Here is a 20,211-nt window from a genome sequence, read left to right as displayed (position 1 = left end):
TGTTCTTTTTGAAATATTTTTATATTTAATAAAACATGAACATAGTTTAAAAATTAAAAGTGAACACCCATGTAACCACCGTAAAGGTCAAAAAATAGAATGCTGCCTGGCCAGCGTGGCTCAGCAGTTGAGCATAGACCTGTGATCCTGGAGATTCAGGTTCCATTCCTGGCCAGGGCACATGGCCAGGTTTCAGGCTCAATCCCCAGCAGGCGGCGTGCAGGAGGGAGCCAATCAATGACTCTCATCATTGATGTTTCTCCTCTCTCCCTCTTCCTTCCTCTCTCTGAAATCAATAATCTCCCCTTTGGTCCCTTCTAATCATAATACCTTCCTTCCTTTCTAGAGAAAATCAATACCCTAATTTTGGTGACAATTATTTCCTTGCTTTTTAAAAACAGTTTTACCATTATGTGCACATGTTTAAACAATGTAATTATTTTACTTATTTTCAAAATTTATGTAGATGGTCATACTATCTGTATTTTTTGTGTCTCGCTTCTGTTATTCAATATTGTTTCTTAGAGTCACTCCATGTTGTTGCATGTAACTCTAGTTCACTAATTTTTATTGCTGTATGTGTAAATATACCATAATTTATCCATTCTAGTGTTGATTAGTGTATGTGCTGTTTGCAGTTTGCGGTAATTGTGAGCAAGACTGTTATGAATAGTCTTTTTGCTGTTAGGATCTGACTTTGTTCATGTATCTTATGCATGTCATTATTCACAGAGCATATGATTGTAAAAAAATATATATCTGAAAGGATCTACAGATAAATTATCATAATTAGTAAGAGAGTACAGCAAGGTTGTTAAGTACAAAATCAATATACAGAAATCAATTATATTTCTACGAATTAGCAACAAACTAAAAACAAAATTTAAAAAGATGTTATGTAATTAACATTAAAAATAACAAATCTTGAAGAATAAAATTTAATAAAATGTGAGAAGACCTTTTGAAGAAAATGATAAAACTAAATTATTTTATATTTTCTACATACGCAATCATATTATCTGCAAGCAATGAATTTTATTTCTTTCATAATTCTTTTTATGTATCAATGTTTTCGATTTGCTTATATATGTTGTTGGTTGTTGTTGTTGTTGTTGTTAATCCCCACCTGAGAATATTTTTCCATTGCTTTTCAGAGAGAGAGGGAGGGAGGGAGAGGGGGAGGGACAGAGAGACATATCAATGTGAGAGACACATCAACTGGTTACCTCCCACAGGCACCCCTACTGGGGGCGAGGCAGGAACCCACAACCCAGATACGTACCCTTGACCTGGAATAGAACCCTCAAACCTTCGATGCTCAGGCCAATGCTCTAACCACTGAGAACACTGGCCAGGGCGTCAATATGCTTATATTTTGTTTAGAATTTTTACATCTAAGTTCATGGGTGAGATTATTCTATAATTTTTTTCTTATACTACTCTGATTTTGATAGCAAAAGTTATTCAAACCTAGTAAAATAAATTGAGCAATGTTCCCTCTCCTATTCTCTGAAAGAAATTGAGATTGAAATTCTTGATCTTTGAGAGTTTGATGAACACGTCAGTGGAATCCTCTGACTATCATTTACCTTGTGGGAAGATAATTGACTTCCAATTAAGTTTCTTCAGTGGTTATAGTCTTTAGGTTTTTAAATCTTTTTAATTTAGTATTAGATATATTTTTCTGGGAATTTGACCAATAAAGCTGAAGGTCATGTCATGAAGGGTCATTAAGGGTCTTGAAGGGGAAAATATGGTCATATTTTCATTTTTAAGAATTACTGTGTACAAAAAAAAAAACAAAACAATGTGCTGAGCACTGATAAAGTTGACAAAACAGGTTCTCCACCTTTAGGAAACTCACAATATAGTGGGAGAGAGAGTCACAGAAACAAATTACTATACGGCACAATAAATGCTAATAAAGAAACAAAGTTTATGAAGGATATAGCTTACTCTGGGACTGAAGTTTGACTTTTGTGTAACTTTTTATTAGTTCTCTGCATCTCTAAGCATTCTCAGCCTTGCATTACAGGCAAATATCTAGATCCTTTGGGTGCTATTAAAATGAGATAGCCTTCCAAAACATTCATCATTTTAAGGTGTATAAATCAGTGGTTTTTACTATATTCACAAGTGTGGGCATCCATTACGCTCTATAGTCCCAGAATGTTCATCCCCCTAAAAGAAACACTTCATCCATTAGCAGTCATTCTCCATTTCCCTCTTCCCTCAACTTCTCGCAACCATTAACTTACTTTCTGTCTCTATGGATTTGCCTGTTCTGGACATTGCACATAAATGGTATCATACACTTATTAAAAGAAAAAAAAAGGGATAGCCTGCCTAGAGAAGCTTGAGTTAATACCCAGTGATTTCTTTTTGGACTTTCAACAGAGCATATAATTCAGTTTTACAAAAACCAGTGATTTGTCTTTCCTCCCTATAGGTGTAGAGAATATCAAGGTGGTTGCTGCAGTTCCACCTCTGATCTGGCTGCCATGTATCATGGGCGAACTACTAGTAAAGGGCCCTCCACTTCTACGCAGATTTACCAGCAACCTCCGAGGCTTCTCATTGTGCATATCTCCTTACCGTCCTGGGCTGACATCTGCTCCCACCTCTGTGAGGCTCTACAGAACTTTTTCTCTCTAGCCTGCAGCTTGATGGGCCCCAGCCGCATGTCCCTTTTTAGCTTATACATGGTACAAAATCAGCATGAGTGCATCCTCCCATTTGTGGTGAGTATATCTATATTTTTTCACTTTATCCTGAAAGCAAATATAAAGTTTCTAGAACAGAAACTTCATATCACAGTTATTATTACTTACAGCAATAGATGTGCCTATTCCCATATCCAATACAAGCAACACAATGAGAGAGCCAGATGACATCCTGCTCATAAGGGAGTTTTGCATGCAAAAGAGAAACCCCAAAATTATTAATATGGGAGTTTAAATAGTCCACATCTTTCCCTCCTCCACTCCTGAGAGAAACCTTGGTATTTACAGACCTCTGGAAAATAAGCAACTGAGTCCTTTTACACACACCCCTTTAAAATGCAAACACAGGGGAATAAGTCTCCAAATTTCTTCACACGTCTCTGGCTATTCAAGTGACTAGTCAAAACTTATCCTTTAACCCTGGCTTCAGTTTTCTTTGCTCAGACAGCCCTAATTGTGCAGAAACCTGAAAATATGTTCTCTACAGTTTCACACATGACTCAAGAGAAACTCCACCTAGGGTTTCAGAAGGCAAAGGCTGGGCCGGGGCAGTGCTTTTACAAAACTCCCTCACACATAGACAACTATCTCTCCTTCGCCTCAAACAAATCCAAATCACCACTTTCTCCCCTGTGCAAAGTTCAGAATCACAGGATCAGAAAGACTTCAGAGATTCTAGTGCATCCCCTTCCAGAGGCAGCTTGCTGCTGGGATAATTAGAGAAGCCCTACTGGAGATCCAGGACTTTTATCTCTACCTAGTGGAAACAAGACCTACTCCACCTAGTGTCCATGGAATTCTTGTGGGAGCCTGGACTCCCACCCTCCTACCCAACATTAACAAGTTATCTCTGCTCCTGAGGTGGTGTCAGAGGAGGCCTTGTGGGGGGCAGCGGTGAAGCATCTTTTTACTTCCAAGGCAGAGCAGTGTCAATGAAAGACTAGTGGAAAGGCAGGACTTTTATGCCCACCTAACAGTAAATAATCTTCTCCATCCCCAGAGTGTCAGTGGGGGCCATGTGGAGAGACTGAACTTCCACCCTCACCCAGAAGTAACAAGGCACCCTCCCTTCTAGGTTGTATTCAGAGGCCAAATAGAGTCACACCCCACCTGGCAATAATTATCTGGAAAGCTCACTGTCCCCATTGGCAGAGTATCAGAGGGACCTGCTAAAGCAGAAGATTTAAACATGATCCAAGGTCTTATAACATAATACCCCAAATGTCTAGAATACAATAAAAATTTTAAAAAATCACTCATCATATCAAGAAACAGGAAACTCAACTTGAATGAGAAGACAACAAATGCCAATACGGAAATGACACAGATGCTGGGAAAGATTTTACAGCAGTATCATAAAAATTCTTTAACAAGCGGTTATGAACATGTTTGGAACAAAAGGAAAAATAGAACATCTCACCAAAATAAAAGGAGTACAGAGAAAAACCAAATAGAAATTTTAGAACTGAAAAATATAATAACCAAAATTTGAAAAACCAAAATCTTCAATGGATAGGCTCAACAACAGAACGGAGAGGTCAGAGGAAAGAATCAATGAACTGGAAAGTAGAATCAGAATTACCCAATCTGAGCAACAGAGAGAAAATAGGCTTTAAAAAAATGAACAAAGCCACAGGGACCTGTGAGACTATAACAGAAGATCTAACATTCACATCATCAGAGTCCAAGAGAAAAGGGGAAGGAGGGTAGGGCTGAAAAAAATATTCAAAGGAATAATCATTGGAAATTTCCCAAATTTCACAAAAGTTATAAATCTAAATATTTAAGAGGCTGGTGAGTTCTAAATAGGATAAATACAAAGAAATCTGTTCTATGACACATCATAATCAAAATTCTAAAGACTAAAGGCAAATTCTTGAAAGCAGAGCACTGATACCTTACCGATAAAGGGGGGTGGGGGGAAATCAAGTAACAATAGATTTATTTTCATCAGAAACATGGAGGTCAAAGGAAGTGTAGCCTTTTTCAATATAAAGGAAAAGAACTGTTAACCTAGAACTCTGTGTCCAGTGAAAACATCTTTAAGGAATGAATCAGAAATAAAGACATTCTCAGATGAAGGAAAACTAAGAGAATCTGTCACCTGCAAACCTACCTAAACAAAATGGTTGAAGAAACTTTTTGAAACAAAAAGGAAATTATAAAAGAAAGAATCTTAGAATACCCAGAAGAAAGAAAGAATAATGGAAATAATAAAATATGGATAAATATATAGACTTTCTATTGAGTTTTCTAAATTATATTTGACAGTTGAAGCAAAAATGATAACATTGTCTGATGTGGTTGTTAATGGATATAGAGAAATATTTAAAATAATTACATTATAAATGGGAAGGTAAAGAGACTTAAAGGAAGTTAAGGTTTCTATACATTTTCACTGGTAAAATGTTGACACCAGTAGACTGTGATGAGTATGTTTGTATAATGTAACACTTAGAGCAATCTTTTAAAAGCTATTCAAAGAGATACATTCAGAAACACTTTAGATAAATTAAAATGGGATTCTTAAAAAGCATTTAATTCACAGGGAAAAAAGTAAAAGAAAACAGAGAAATGAAAAACTGAGGAAACAAACATAAAACAGCAAGTAAATTGGCAGGTTAACATACCAATAATTACATTAAATGTAAATGGTCTAAATACACCAATTAAAAGAAAGATTGGCAGGGGGGTGGTGATCCAACTATATTCTATCTATAAGAAACTAACTTCAAAAACAACAAAAATAGATTGAAAATAAAAGGATGGGAAAATATATACTATAATAACATTAATCAAAACAAAGCAGAATTGGCTGTATTAATATATCAAATAAAGTAGACTCTGAGCAAAGAATATCAGGGACAGAGAGGAATATTAGGTAATGATAAAAGAGTCAATCCAACAAGAAGACATAGCAACCCTAAATGCATACCTACCACCAAACAACAGAACTTTGAAATATGTGAAGCAAAACTGAAAGAAGAAATAGACGAGTCCAGAATTATAGTTGGAAACTTCAATGCCCTTCTCTTGAAAATTGATAGAACACCTAGAGAGAAAATCAACAAGGATGCAGAAAAATATTAGCTAACAGGATCTAATTGACATTCACAGAATACTCCACCAACAAGAGAATACACATTCTTTTCAAGGACCCGCAGAACACTTGTCAAAGTAGACCATATCTTGGGTCATAAAAGAAACTTCAACAACTTTGAAAGAATTGAAGTCATACACAATATGTTTTCTGGCCACAATGGAATCAAACTAGAAATCAATAACACTCAGACACTAACCAACACTTTTCTAAATAATTCATAGGTCAAAGAAGAAATGTCAATGGAAATTTTTAAAATATGTTGAATTGAATGAAAATTAAAATACAGCATGTCAAATTGTATGGGATCTAGCTAAAGCAGTGTTGACAAGGATATTTTATAACACTAAATTAGAATAGGAAAAGTTTAGAATTAGTAATATAAGCTCCCCACCTTAAGAAATTAGAAAAGGAATAGCAAAATAAACCCAAAACAAGCAGAAGATAAGAACTAATAAAGAGCATAAGTCAATGAAATTGAAAACAGAAAATTGATGAAACAAAAAGCTAATTCTTTGAAATGTTCAATAAAATTGACAAACCTCTAGCATTATGCTGAGTGGGGGGGAAAACCAATCTGATATGGTCACACACATTGATTCTATTTATATAACACTCCCAAAATGACAAAATTATAAAGATGGAGAACAGATTAATGGTTGCCAAGGGTTTGGAATGGGAAGGAGTGGAGGTGACTATAAGAGCACAGCATGAGGGAGAGCTTTGTGGTGATAGGATAATTCTGTATCTTGATTGAGGGGCTGGTTACATGAATCTACAGATGTGATAATAGAACTCTATGCACACATTGTACTAAGGTCAATTTCTTGGTTTCAAAATTGTGCTTTAGTTATGTAAGATGTAATCACTGGAAGAAACTGAGTGAAAATTACACAAGTTCTCTATGTATAATTTTTTCAGTTTTATGTAAATCTATAGTTATTTCAAAATAAAAAGTTAAAGAAAAACAAAGGTAACATTACACACTCACTAGAATGGCTGCAATTAAGAAGACAGGCACTACTGACAGGCAATACCAAGTGTTGGTGAGAATGTAGGGAAATTATAACCCTCATTCACTGCTGATGAGGTTAAATGATACAACCACTTTGGAAAGTAGTTTGTCTATCTCTTAAAAAGCTAAATATATATATTTTTTATAACCCAACAATTCCACTCCAGGAATCTATCGGTCAGAAATGAAAACATGCATTCACACAAATAAATGTACATGAATATTTATGGCAGCATTATTCATAATAGCCCCAAACTGTAAACAATCAGAATGTCTATTAACTGGTAAATGGGTAAACAAAATGTATAACTCTCATTGTATATAATCCACTGATTATATGACCTACAAGTGTACTAAGGACAGAGTGAAAGTGATTCTGATATTTATGGCCATGTGGCAGATATGTTCCCCTATTGTGCTATTTTCCTTGCACATGTCTGTCCCATGACCATTTGGCTGTGATATCTATCTTCTGTCAGGCAATATGGGTAGAGAAAAGTAGAGAGTGACCTGGAAGGACAAATGGAAGATATCCAGCATAAAAGGCTTTTGTCCTTTTATGGGAGCTCATGTCCCAAACAAAGGTAAAAGGAATTTTTTCCCTCCTCAAGTGACTATGTTATATGCATCTGGCACTCCTCAGTACGTCTGGCTTTGAGTGACTCCCTTGATTCCCTTAGTTACTCTATTAGGAGAGTCAGGCCATTCTAGACTAAAAACCTCTGACTGGTATCAGGAAAAATTGCAAGCCATTTTTTTTCCCCAAAAGAACAGTAAGTTCAACCCTGGTTAAAAGCTCAAGAAAAGCACTGGAACAATGACATTACCTTATGTGTAGAACAATTACGTTTTTGTTTAAGGAAAAATGTTACTTTAGACCCATTGTCTCTGACCTGTATAAGTATCTGACATTTTCTATCTGCAGAGTTAGCTCAAAATATAAATGGAGAAAGATAGCAAGTAGGAATCTTGCCCAAAATGAAAACCTCAATATAACTCCTCATATTTAATTTCTGAGCATAATCAAATAATCCTGAACTTTTTATAAGGAATCATGACAGAGGAATCATAATTAAAATATTAGAATTCCTTTTATATCCATTTTGACCTTAATATAAATAAATCTGACCAAAGTGATTAATCTCTCAAAGCAGAGTTTCAGAAGAATTCCCTTACTGTGAAGATCTTACCAATTCTTTATTTTTTTATTTTTTGGGGTTTGCATTCAATATTATTTTGTATTAGTTTTAGGTGTACAACATAGTGGTTAGATAATCATATGCTTTACAAAATGTTCCCCTGATATTTCCAGTTAGTACCACACAGTTATCTTACCCATTCTTTTATCTTCTGATAATAACAAAGAAGTTATTTAAATCATACATTACCTACAATGAGATTTTAGAACTAATAGTGCTCTAATTTGGCTATCTTGTGGTCTAAGCTGGCCACTCTTATGCCTGTATTCCAGCAATCAGGAAAGGAAAACAAGCAAAGAAAACTCCCATGCCCTTTAAAAAAAAAAAAAATCAAAAGTTGCTCCCATCACTTTGCTTACTATCATCACTTTGGCTAGAACTTAACCACGCTGAAACTCCTAGGTGTATGAGAGTCTGAGAAATGCAGTCATTCCAGATAGTCATAGTGCCCACATAAAAATTGACAGTTTTGGTACCTAGAGGAAGAGGGTAAATATTGAGGGACAACTAGAAGTCTCTGCCCTCACAGTATAAACTCTTAAGAAAAAAGTAATGAGAGAAGAAAAAGTCACAACAAAATTTCTGAAACTATGTACAGGTGAACAAATGATCATTGGCTTAGCAGTTCCAAGAATGCTAAATCTTAAGCCAGTAGTGGGGAAAGCCAGGGAAGAAAGCAAGTTACCCCACTAAGTCCTCAAAAGGCTTTGGAATTGGCAAAACCAAGTACTTCTGGAGGTAAGAATGAAGGTTGAACTAAAAGCAGGAAGATGAAACTTAGATCCTCTCCTCTACTCCAAAAGCGACAAACTGCTTCCCCTTGGAAGGGGTATCTCAATATACCCCACACCAATGGACCCCTAGAAATTTCACCAAGTTAGGAGGCCCCTGAATTTTAGTCAGATTTATTTCCTACCTTCTGTCACACAAATGTCTTACCAGTATATCTAGAATAGCTGCTACTTCTTGCTCACTAGGTCTAATTAGTATAATGTCATTAATGTAATGGATCAGTGTGACATCTTGTGGAAGGGAAAGGTGATCCAGATCCCTGTGAACTAAATTATGACATAGGGCTGGAGAGTTGGTAGTATATCCCTGATGTAGAACAGTGAAAGTGTACTGCTGGACTTAGCAGCTAAAATCAAACTGCTTCTATGGGACTTCATAAATAGAAATGGAGTAAAAGGCATAGCAGGCATTCAGTTAATGTTGGTCAAATAAACAGATTTTTAGGAAGAAAAGGGACTCCTGAAGAGTAAATGGTAATGAAGTTGAACTCCCAATTAATCTGAAACCTGGATCACTAAATATTTGTATGTTTGATTCGTTTTTCTCTGCAGCAAGTGAAAGGGAACTTTGCCAGGCTGCACACCTGTATCTCAGAGCTCCGCACGTTACCAAGAGAAGGTTGTTTCAGACCACGAGGCATTTCTCTGCAGCTGGCGGTAGAAGATGGGCTCCAGCAGTTCAAACAGTACAGCAGACATGTGGCTACAGGTTCATCTTTGACCTACACTTCCCTGGAGGTAGGAGATGCTGGCCTTAGGAGTCTAAGCCATCTTCCCATGTCAGCCCATCTAGATGCTTCCTTATTCTTACATTGTTCTGTTTTACACGTTAAATGTAATTTTTAAGACTAGATTTTCAGCTCCCTGAAGGCAGGAGACATGGTCCCTTTTTCCTATAATCTGTGCAATTCTTAGTACACAGCTAGGTATAGAGAGGAGATCTAAAAAATAGGGACTAAAGTGAATTATAAGGGAAAACTGAAATCAAAATAAAATCTGAATATGCCATCTGCCTTTGGATTTTTGGAACTTGTAAAGCAATCATTAAACTGCCTAGATTGGTGTCTATATTTATACATTCTGGGTACCCTTAAGGACTTACAACTGTTCTTAATCAAATCTTGGCATCAAAATAAGTAAATTTTCTTGGGATTAGCAAATGTGCAAGTGTAAAAATTTCTAAAATTCTGGTGCCAGACTGAGACAATCTTAAAATATAGTAAGTCATGACTGCATGCTCCACTGAGTGTGTGTGAGTTAAAACACTTTCAGTCTCTGGTAACGTCAGGCATCAAAAAGATTTTTAAAAACAATTTTAAGAATAATTGTGCTTTTATCTGCATCTCTCTTCCTCAATCAAAAATGTCTAAGTACAAAAAGAATTGCCTCCCAGAGTTTCAAATTCAAGACAAAACTGCTAATAAAAACAGAGTATATTCATTCAGGTGGAATAAAAGACTCAAATTCTACACAAGCACCTCAATAGTCCTTCATGTCATCTGTATTGATCAAGCATAAGTACATTTTAGAGTTAAGAGAGCAAAAGAAACAGCTCAGCTGGATCCAGGTTGAGCAAGGAAAGAAGTCTCCATGGAAGCACCACTGTGAAAAAGTAGCATATAGGCGCTCCACTATTCAGTTCACATTTAGGGAGTGGAGTTTAAGGATCCGATTTTCTCTATTTCCTCATAAAATCAAAGCATTTTGAGCAGGACAGATACCACCAGTGCTTCAAGCAATCTTAAAAAAAACTAAAACACAGGGATGGGTTCTCACTGGTCACTTTCGAGGGTAGGCTCACCGTTTGGGAGGGTCCTGTGATGATCCCAAAATAATCTGTCAAATGAAATTTTATTTGTAAGTTGCAGTTAAATCCTCTTTGCCCTAAAGGCAATAGCCACTACCACAAACTTCTCCTGTGTTAATCCTCTATGTCTAATCTGTGTTCCTCACTCTGAATGCCAGGGAAGGAAGACACATTGATTCTTGGATTTATTTCCAGATTACTGTTCTGACTTCCCAGCCCGGAAAAGAGGTGGTCAAACAATTGGAGGGCGGATTGAAAGACATAGACCTAGTCCAGGTCAGGAGGCTTCAGGTGGTCGAGATCACAAAGGGAGCCCTAGAGTGTATGGACTCAGCATCCCCTATTGAAGAGCCCAGCAATGAAGGTAAAGAATTAAATGGAAAGGTAAAAATAATGGTAAGAATTTTAATGAGTAGTGTTTTACAGGTCAGGAAGGTTATTTTTCATGGTCTCTTTATGTTCGTAAATGAAATGAAGCTAACAGATTCTACTGTGGGTCAGACAAGTGTTTCTAGGTGTTAGAGTTGAATTTTTTAATCATATTTTTAATTTCAGAAACAATATATGTTCATGTAAAGCCTGAAATATTATAGATGTAAAAATTTCTTCCTCCTCATCATTTAAGAGATTCAGGTATCCCTCCCAACGTTCTTTTAGCTAGTCATTCATATATATATATATATATATACACACACCTTGGTATCTGCAAAGGATTGGTTCCAAAATCCCCACATATACCAAAACCTGCTGATACCCAAGTTCCGTATATAAAGTGGTGTGTATTTGCATATAACCTATGCACATCCACCAGCATAATTTACATCATCTCTAAATTACTTATAATACCTAATACAATGTAAATGCTATGTAAATAGTTGTTATGCTGTATTGTTTAGGGAATAATGATCATAAAGAAAAATCTACACATGCTCAGTATAGATGAAACCATAGTAGGCCTAACTACATAAGATGTCAGCAACAACGTAACTTTTTTCCCCTCAAATATTTTCGATCCACTTGGTTGACTCCACCAACGCAGAATGCACAGATATGGAGGGCCAACTGTATTCAACATTTTAATGGGATAATTACATACATATTATTCTGTAACTTTCTTAGTGTTTTAGTCAACTATCTATGTTAGTATCTAGAAGATGATCTGTCTCATTGTTTATTGGCTACATGACTTTTTTACTGTGTGGTTAGACCATAATTTATTTATTCAATCGCTTATTAGTGAAACAATTTGTTTTATTACATTTTGCTATTAATCAATGCTGTATGAACAGACTTTTATGCAGGGCTGGCTTCATGGCTTTATAACCAACGCAGCCACACAGGGCCCTGCATTCATAAAAGCCCTATGCTTAGGACTAATGCTCTTAGTTTCCTGTGTTGACATTCTTAATAATTTTGATCTTTGAATTTGTGATTTGTAAGTGAAGCTTGATGGAACATTGAAGCATGTGCCATGGGATTAGAGTTTTGGCTCACACACACCATCTCCGTGTCCCTCCCAGCCCCCAGAATAGGTTCTCAGTCATTAGCTTCCCAGCCGTGGTGTCCCCAATCTGCCCACCCCTACCCAGAAACCACTGGTGTCCAGGTCCCTACTAATAAATCATGCATAAACCACCCATTATCTTACACTTCCAAAAGAAAAAAATCTTCAAACTGAGTCTTCAAGGACAAGTAGGAATTAGCCAAGCAGAAGAAGAAGAAAAAGGCACTCAAACACGGAACCCGGGGGCATGAGAAAGCAAGATGAATCAAACTTTCAGAGACATGACCATGGTCCCCTATGACTGGAGACTTATCAGGCAGAGGTGCAGTGAGGTTGTAAAGGGCCATATATGCCCTAAATCCATCATAAGGCATAGCACTCAGACAAGGCAATGGAAATTTATGAAAATATTTTAGTCAGGGGTCAGGTAGAGATTCCCAAATTACGGAGTTTAAGAGGTTTTTAACTAGTTTTAATTTGTTCAACAGTCAAGTTACGGTTCACCCTCCAGCAATCCTTTCTGGCTCTATTGGTCTTCTCTAAGGTTTTGCACATGCGGAGGTGCTCACTGTTTTGATACTGTTGATCTCTTCCTGGTCCCACATGGATAACTGCACTCTGCCCTTCACCCTCTAATTAGTCAGGGGGTTGGTAACTAGGGGTGTGTTTCCCGTCAGATTCTGACACATGTAGATCCTTCCAGCATCATGAGGCCCTGGCATTGTTCTGGTCAGGCAGGGAGGGTGGGCAACCAGCCTTAGCTGTGAGGTTTATGAGCTCTCCCCTACTGCACACACTCTGCTTTCCTCAGTCAGCCTCCTCACTGACTGCTCCTCTTTCTCTCTCCATCCGCCACTCACAGTAGCCTTTTCCTCTGAATTCCTTCCCCTATCTTCTTCCAGCCAAATCCTCCCCATCCTTTAAGGCCTGATTCAGGTTTGTGACTACTGTATTGATTTTTCTTTCCTTAGAACAACCACATCACTTGTGGTCTGCACCACACACTTCAGCACTTAATTATATACCATGTAAAATTGTTTACCACTGCTTTATAGTATGATAATTTTGCTTTCTCACCTAAAATTGTAAAATACTTGATATCTTTTCTCTCTGTATTAAACTGTAAGTACCTTGGGATTTAAAATTCATCTTACTCATTTCCTTGTCCCAGTGTGTAGCATATACTAGATTATCAGTAGATACCTGTTGAATGAATTGATGACAGTGATACCTGTGGAGGCTGTTCTTGGTCTGCCCAGCATCCCCTGCATCCCTTATCTCTAGTAACACATCCACCTTCCTGGTCACAGAGTGGGCCATGACCCAGGTGAGGCACTCAGAGTTCCCCATCCTCCATTCATAGTTCTTCCCAGTGGGCCCTCAAACTGAATCTGTGAGCAAGAGGCTCTTTTTCCTTCTGTTTGGCCAAGAATAAATCAGGCACAGACTATGCCCTTTTCTCCCTTCAGTAACTATACACAGAAAGAACTTACTGTATCTCTAATGCACAGAGCTCAGAGTACTCTGAGGCAGCCTGATGCCTTTATTTAGAATTGTTAGTGGCTAGAGTTGTATGAAAGAGCTTTTAAATGCAGGAAAGCGGCTTTCTATCTTGTGTCACTGCTGATGATTCTTCCAGTAACTTCTTATTTGCTAATAAATAATACATCATCCCATAAATTGCTTCTAATTCCTCTTTGTGGGTTAAGTGTACATATGATTCATGGCTTGAAATCTTCCTACTTTCCCTGTGCTTTCCTCATAATTAATTTCTTTATTCTGCTATGTGTTGTTCCATCAGCAGTATAGGACACATTCTACTGAATTGTTTTCCCTACACATGTGTGGATCTGGACATATAAGTAACATTATTGTTATTGACATTATCTCCTTTTACTAAAATGGGACTATACAGTACCCACTGCTCTGCATTTTTATGTTTTTTATTTAAATGTTTACCCAATATTTTTATCCATATTAGCACATAAAAATCTAACCCATACCTTTTAATAGCTGTGAGGTATTCCAATGTATAAATTCATCACTGTTTATTTATCCATCCAGTTGGACTTTTACTTAAGAACAGTATGAACTTGAACAAGTTGTTTAAACTCCTTATTCCACAATTTTCTCAATTATAAAATAGAGCTAGTAATAGTAGCTACGTCACAGGGTTTCTATGAGGATTAAATACAACTTGCATGTAAAGCACTTAGAACAGTGCCTGGCACATATGAGCAGTAAGTAAATGTTATCTGTTGATATTAATAGCAGTAGTACCATTTTACATGTCTTTTGACCAAGAAAATATCAGGCTCTAATAATTTTTTATTGAAAAGAAGGTATGACCATAAAATATTTTTTTAATTTAAAATCATTCATAATCTCACTACCCCATTACACTGATTTTATTTCTGCACATTGTCTCCCAGTTGTACACAGTCATGTTTAGGTTACATAATTATAATTTACATATGTAATTTTTTGTTTTTATGTAACATAACACACAACTTTTCCATAATTTTTGTTATTTATCTATTTTGTTTCTTTTTTGCTGTTAAAAGTGGACTAAGAAATGTGGTCTAAGAAATAAAAATTTGAAGAAGTATAGCTCTCACAGGGGAAGCTGGATTCCTTCTCTATCTTTCTGTGCCCTCTTTACCTATAAGCCAACCCTACACCTTAGAGCAAATCCCGAATGCTGGATCTTGATAATAAATTTAGGATCTGGAAGAGCCTGCAATTCCAGCAGCCAAGTTAACCCCATAGAAGAGCCATCAGTCAAAGGAATAATGCTGCTAGCTTGTTTCATTTTTAAATAAATTCTGAGCCTCATTGGAAAGATACGTGAAACAAAAAAGCCACAGTCTCTTAACATACTCTAACATCCTGTTTATAGCTCAAAATAACAGAAACATTTTATTGAACACTTACTGTTCAAATACTTTCTGTTCTAAATAGTTTCCATGTATTATCTTATCTAATCTTCATGTATCTAGATGAAGAAACTGAGGCATAGTGTCCTGTCCAAATTTAATTTCCCAAGGTTTCTCAGGTAAGAGATAGAACAGGGTCTCAAATCTAAGCAGTCTGGCTCCAAAGCTTGCGTGCTCTATACTGCTCAGCTGAAAAGAGCAACAGAGATCATCAATAACTCAAAAGTTTGTTCTTTGAAAAAACTGATAAAATAGAGAATCCTTTGGTGAAACCAATGAAGGAAAAATAAGAAAGAAGGCACAAGAAATGATGCTAGGGTTGGGAAAAGGGAACATAACTACAGATAGAGCTATGTATTCAAACATTTGGACAAAAATGGACACATTCTTAAAAAGATATTAAATTTGACTCAGAAGTAAAAAATCTGAATTGTTCATAATATACCAGCCCAAGATGGCTTTATAGTCAAGTTCTATTAAACTTCCAAGTAATGCATCGCTCCAATCTTATACAAACTCTTTTGGAAATTAAAAAATAAGAAGGAGAGAGAAAGGAAAAAGAAAACACTTCCCAAGTAGAAAATCAGACAAGGGCAATGTAAGAAAGGTAAATTGCAGGCCAATACACTCATGAAAATAGGTAAAACAATCTTAAATAATCCAGTCATATGTAAAAGGAGAATACAGTACTAAGTTGGATTTAACCCAGGAATACAAGGTGATTTAGCAATAGAAATGTGTAAATATAATTTATCACACCAACAGATTAAAAGATAAAAAACATGTCTTAATAGATTTTTTTAAATATGATAATATTAATATTAATTCACTATTTAAGAGAAAACTCTTAGTAAATAGCAATAGAAAATAAGTTCCTTAACTTGGCAAAGTGTATTTACCAAAATTCTACAATAAAGACAATTCTTCATGGTGAAATATAAAAAAGATTGCCCTCAAAAATTAGGAATAAGCCCTGGCCTATGTTGCTCAGTGGTTAGAGTGACAGACTGCACGCTAGAAGATCACAAGTTCAATTCCCAGTCAAGGACACCTACCTAGGTTGCAGGTTTGATCCCCAACCCCAGTCAGGGCCATGCAGAAGGCAACTAATTAATGTGTCTCTCTCACATTGATGTGTCTCTCCCCCTCTCCCTCCCTGCCCCCACCACTCCCTCATCCCTTCCACTCTCTGTAAAAAAATCAGTGAAAAAAAATATCCTCCAGTGAGGATAACCAAAAACAAAAAAAATCAGGTACGAGATATGGATGCTTCATCATCATTTTGGTTCAACATGGTTGTCCTAGTCTAGTAAGATAAGAAAAATAGTAAAAGGCATGAAGATTAGAAAGGAAAGAACAAAACTTACATTATTTGAAACTTAGTTTATTGGCTACATTAATAACTAAAATATTCTATGGAAAAATTATTACAATTAGTAACATTTTTACAAAGTAGCTGGATTTAAGATCAATATTTAAAAATCAATAGCATTTCTATAATTTAAAACAAACTCAGAAAATTTAATTTTTAAAGGAAGATATAATTATAAGTAGAGCAGATTAATGGATATGACTATTAATATCATAAGAATTCAGTTCTCTCCAAATTTATCTATCAATTCCAATCAAAATCCTATCATAGTTTTTTATGAACTTTACAAAGCAATCCATCCATATATATATATGTATATGTATATATGGCTAAGTTACATAGTAAGGCTAAAGGTTTGCCTTACCGTATATTAAGATGACTGATTATAAGGCAATTATAATTAAGATAGTGTCATACTGAAACAGGAATAGACAAATTGCCCAGTCTGGAACAGATTAGAGAGCTCAGAAACAGCCAGCCACATTATGAAAACTTGATATGTGACTAAGCTGACATGGCAGTGCAGTGGGGAAAGGATGGATCTAGTCATTAAATAATACTAGAATTATCCATATCCCATATGGGAAAAATGAAATTAGATCCTTACCACACACCATTCATAATAATCTATTTTAGATGGATTAAAGACTTATATATTGAAGGTAAGCCTTTAGAATTTTATGGGAAAATAAAGAGGAAAAATTTTATGACCGGAGGTAGGAAGGAGAAGGAAGAACTTTTCTAAATGAGACACAAAGTTTGCCAACCATAAAATAAAAGATTGATAAGTATGACTGCTTTAAAATTAAGAATTTCTGTTCATCAAAAGACAACAGTGGTAAGACAAAAAGAAAGTGGTAAGACAAATTATAACTCTATTTCCAATTCATATGATCAAAAAAGAATTGGTATAGAGCATAAAGAATGCCTGGAATTCAATTTAAAAAAAAAAAAAAGACAATCTAATTTTAAAATAAGCAAAAGATCTAAACAGGCATTTCACAGAAGAGGAAATCTAAGTGGCAAAAGAACATAAGAAAAATTATCACCCTCATTAGTAATCAGGGAAATACAAATTAAAACAATGATATACCATTTTATGCCAGCTAGGTTGCAAAAAATTAGTAAGTCTCACAATAGTATTGACAACAACAGAGCAATAGAAATTCTTATACACTGATAGAAAGAATGTAAATTGATGCACAACTTGTCATTTTGTTGAAGTAACATTCACAATACCCTTCTCCTAGAAATTGCATTCCTAACAGTATGTCTCCAGAAAAACTTTTACAATATGTACCTGGAGACAAAAATGTGGATATCGACATTATTCAAAAAGCCAAAAATTAGAAACCACTCAAATGTCCATTGAATGAGGCATGTATAAATATTACAAGGTATATTCACAAAGTGGAATATTATACAGTTATGAAAATGAATGAACCACAGCTTCATACAACAATGTGAATGAATATTGAGAAAAAATCAGATAACCAGATATATACAATATGATACCCCTTTATAAAGCTCAAGCAAAACAAAAATAATAAAGTATTTGTTTAAAATAAAACTACTTTTAAAAGAAAAAGAATAACCCTGGCCGGTGTTGCTCAGTGGTTAGAGTGTCAGCCCATGCACTAAAGGGTCAAGGATTTGATTCCTGTTCAGGGCATGTACCTGGGTTCAGGTTCAGTTCCCAGCCCCAGTCTGGGAGTGTGCGGAAGGCAACCAATCAATGTGTCTCCCTCACATCGATGTTCCCCTCTCCCCCTCTCATTCTCCTCTTCCTCCTCTCTGCCTTCCACTCTTTCTAAAAATCAATGGAAAAAATATCCTCAGGTGAGGATTAACAAAAAAAGAAAAGAAGAAGAAGAAGAAAAGAAAAGGAATGATAAAAAAAAAAATCAGTGTGATAAGGTTTCCCTTGGAGATCAGGGAAGAGCATACAGATATCTTAGTAGTATTGATGATGTCCCACATCTTAAGTTGAATAAAGGATCCATGAGTGTTCAAATGCTGGTATGCTTCATAGCTTACATAGATGTTACATGTATTCATTTGCATATAATAAAAATTTTATAACAGCTTTCTAAAGACTGGCTAAGTAATAAATATGCCAAAACTAAAAAGGCCACTGTGATCAATGCACTTTAGCATCCAGAGGGCATCTGCTCAGGTTGACAGCAGTCTGCACTTGTTGGGTATGTAAGTCTTTCAACCAGTTACAAATCAACCTAATGATGCTGTCAACCAGCCTACATCTCTCAGACTTGTGCACAAGGATATCAGGTTCCCTTTCTAAGTGCTCACAAACCATCTGTTTAATATTTCCTCTTAGACTTTGCCAGGGATCGATGTCAAGCTCTTTTGGAAAAGTATTTTATCCATATGTGTTCTCAGGAAACACCACATGTTAACAACCCAAACATAGAAAATAAAGATTCATTGCTTCCTAAAGGATTCCGGTGGGGGAAAGGGGAGGCCCTTTTCTGGGCTTCATGCTTCAGTGCAATTGTCAGATTCCACATACTGATTCTTCCCCCTTTTAGTGTCTTAGAAAATGGACCAGAAAATACAGCTGTTCCCTGAGTTTGTCTTTGATAACTGCATTAAAGTCATTTCCCTGTGGTGGTAGAACTAAATTACAACCACTGTTGTATTTATTACCTGAAGATTTTTAACACAGAGAGACATTTATTTCATTAACAGAAGCCATGGTCTCAGAAAAAACAACCCTTCCCTTTTTAAAATTGAATTACATAATTTTTAGAGCTCAATGGAAAACATAAATTTATTTGAAAATTGGGATTTTTAAAATTTTTCCTCATCAACTTTATTGAGAAATAATTTGCTGCATCTATTCAAAGTGTACAATTCAATGAGTTTTGATAGTTGAATATGCCCACAAATCATCACCACAACCAAGATATTTCCATCATCCCCAAAGATTCCTTTTGCCCTTTACACTCACTCCATCCCTCCCTCAGTCCCTGGAGTATGCCACTGATCTGCTTTTCGTCTGTAGATTAGTTTGCATTTTATGTAAATGGAATCATACAGTATAGTCTTCTTTTGTGTCTAACTTTTTCCATTCAAATTTTGAGATTCACCCAAAGTGCTTATATCAGTACTTAGTGTCTTTTTATTGCTAGTGTATATGGTATGAATATGCCACATTCTGTTTGACCATTCACCTGTTAATTGGCATTTTGGTTGTTTGTTTCCACTTTTTGGTTCTTGAGATTAAAGGTGCTACAAATATCTATACACAAATCTTTGTAGACATATGTTTTTATTTCTTTTAGGTCTTACTGTGTTTATGGTTCATCTTTTCTCATTCATTTGCTTTTAACCCATTTGTAACTTTGTACTTAAAGTTTCTCTCTTACAGATGGCATATAAGTAAGTCTGCTTTTTATCCATTCTGTTAATCTCTGCCTTTTATTTGGAGTGTATAGTCCATTCACATTTACCATAGCTGTTGATATGGTTGAATTTAACTGTACCATTTTATTTTTTTGTTTTTGTTTGTCCTCTCTGGTTTTTGTTCATATTTTCCCTGCTTCCCTGCTTTCTTTCAGGTTATGAAATATTTTTGGAAATCTATTTTAATTTATTTATTGTCATTTAGCTATATTTCCTTGCATTATTTTTTAGTGGCTTCTCAGGGATTATGTTATATATCCTTAACTTTTCGCAGTCTACTTAGAGTCAAAATAGTTCCACTTCATATAAAATGTTAAAGCCTCGGGATTATAATACTT

At 35.8% G+C, this 20,211-nt stretch overlaps 1 protein-coding gene across 1 annotated transcript in view; it reads left to right on the top strand.

Moving 5' to 3' along the window:
- Positions 1-20,211, top strand: part of M1AP (meiosis 1 associated protein) — a 55,901-nt gene that overhangs the window by 1,496 nt on the left and 34,194 nt on the right. Inside the window, exons 2-4 of the mRNA XM_081156616.1 lie at positions 2,450-2,741; positions 9,381-9,566; positions 10,831-10,999. Of these exons, the coding sequence (XP_081012742.1) occupies positions 2,502-2,741; positions 9,381-9,566; positions 10,831-10,999 (595 nt within the window). The 5' untranslated portion in view covers positions 2,450-2,501. The remainder of the gene's footprint in view (positions 1-2,449; positions 2,742-9,380; positions 9,567-10,830; positions 11,000-20,211) is intronic.

This window comes from Miniopterus schreibersii (assembly GCF_964146895.1).
Source record: "Miniopterus schreibersii genome assembly, chromosome: 13".
Taxonomy (NCBI): domain Eukaryota; kingdom Metazoa; phylum Chordata; class Mammalia; order Chiroptera; family Miniopteridae; genus Miniopterus; species Miniopterus schreibersii.
This window is presented reverse-complemented; position numbering and strand designations above follow the sequence as displayed.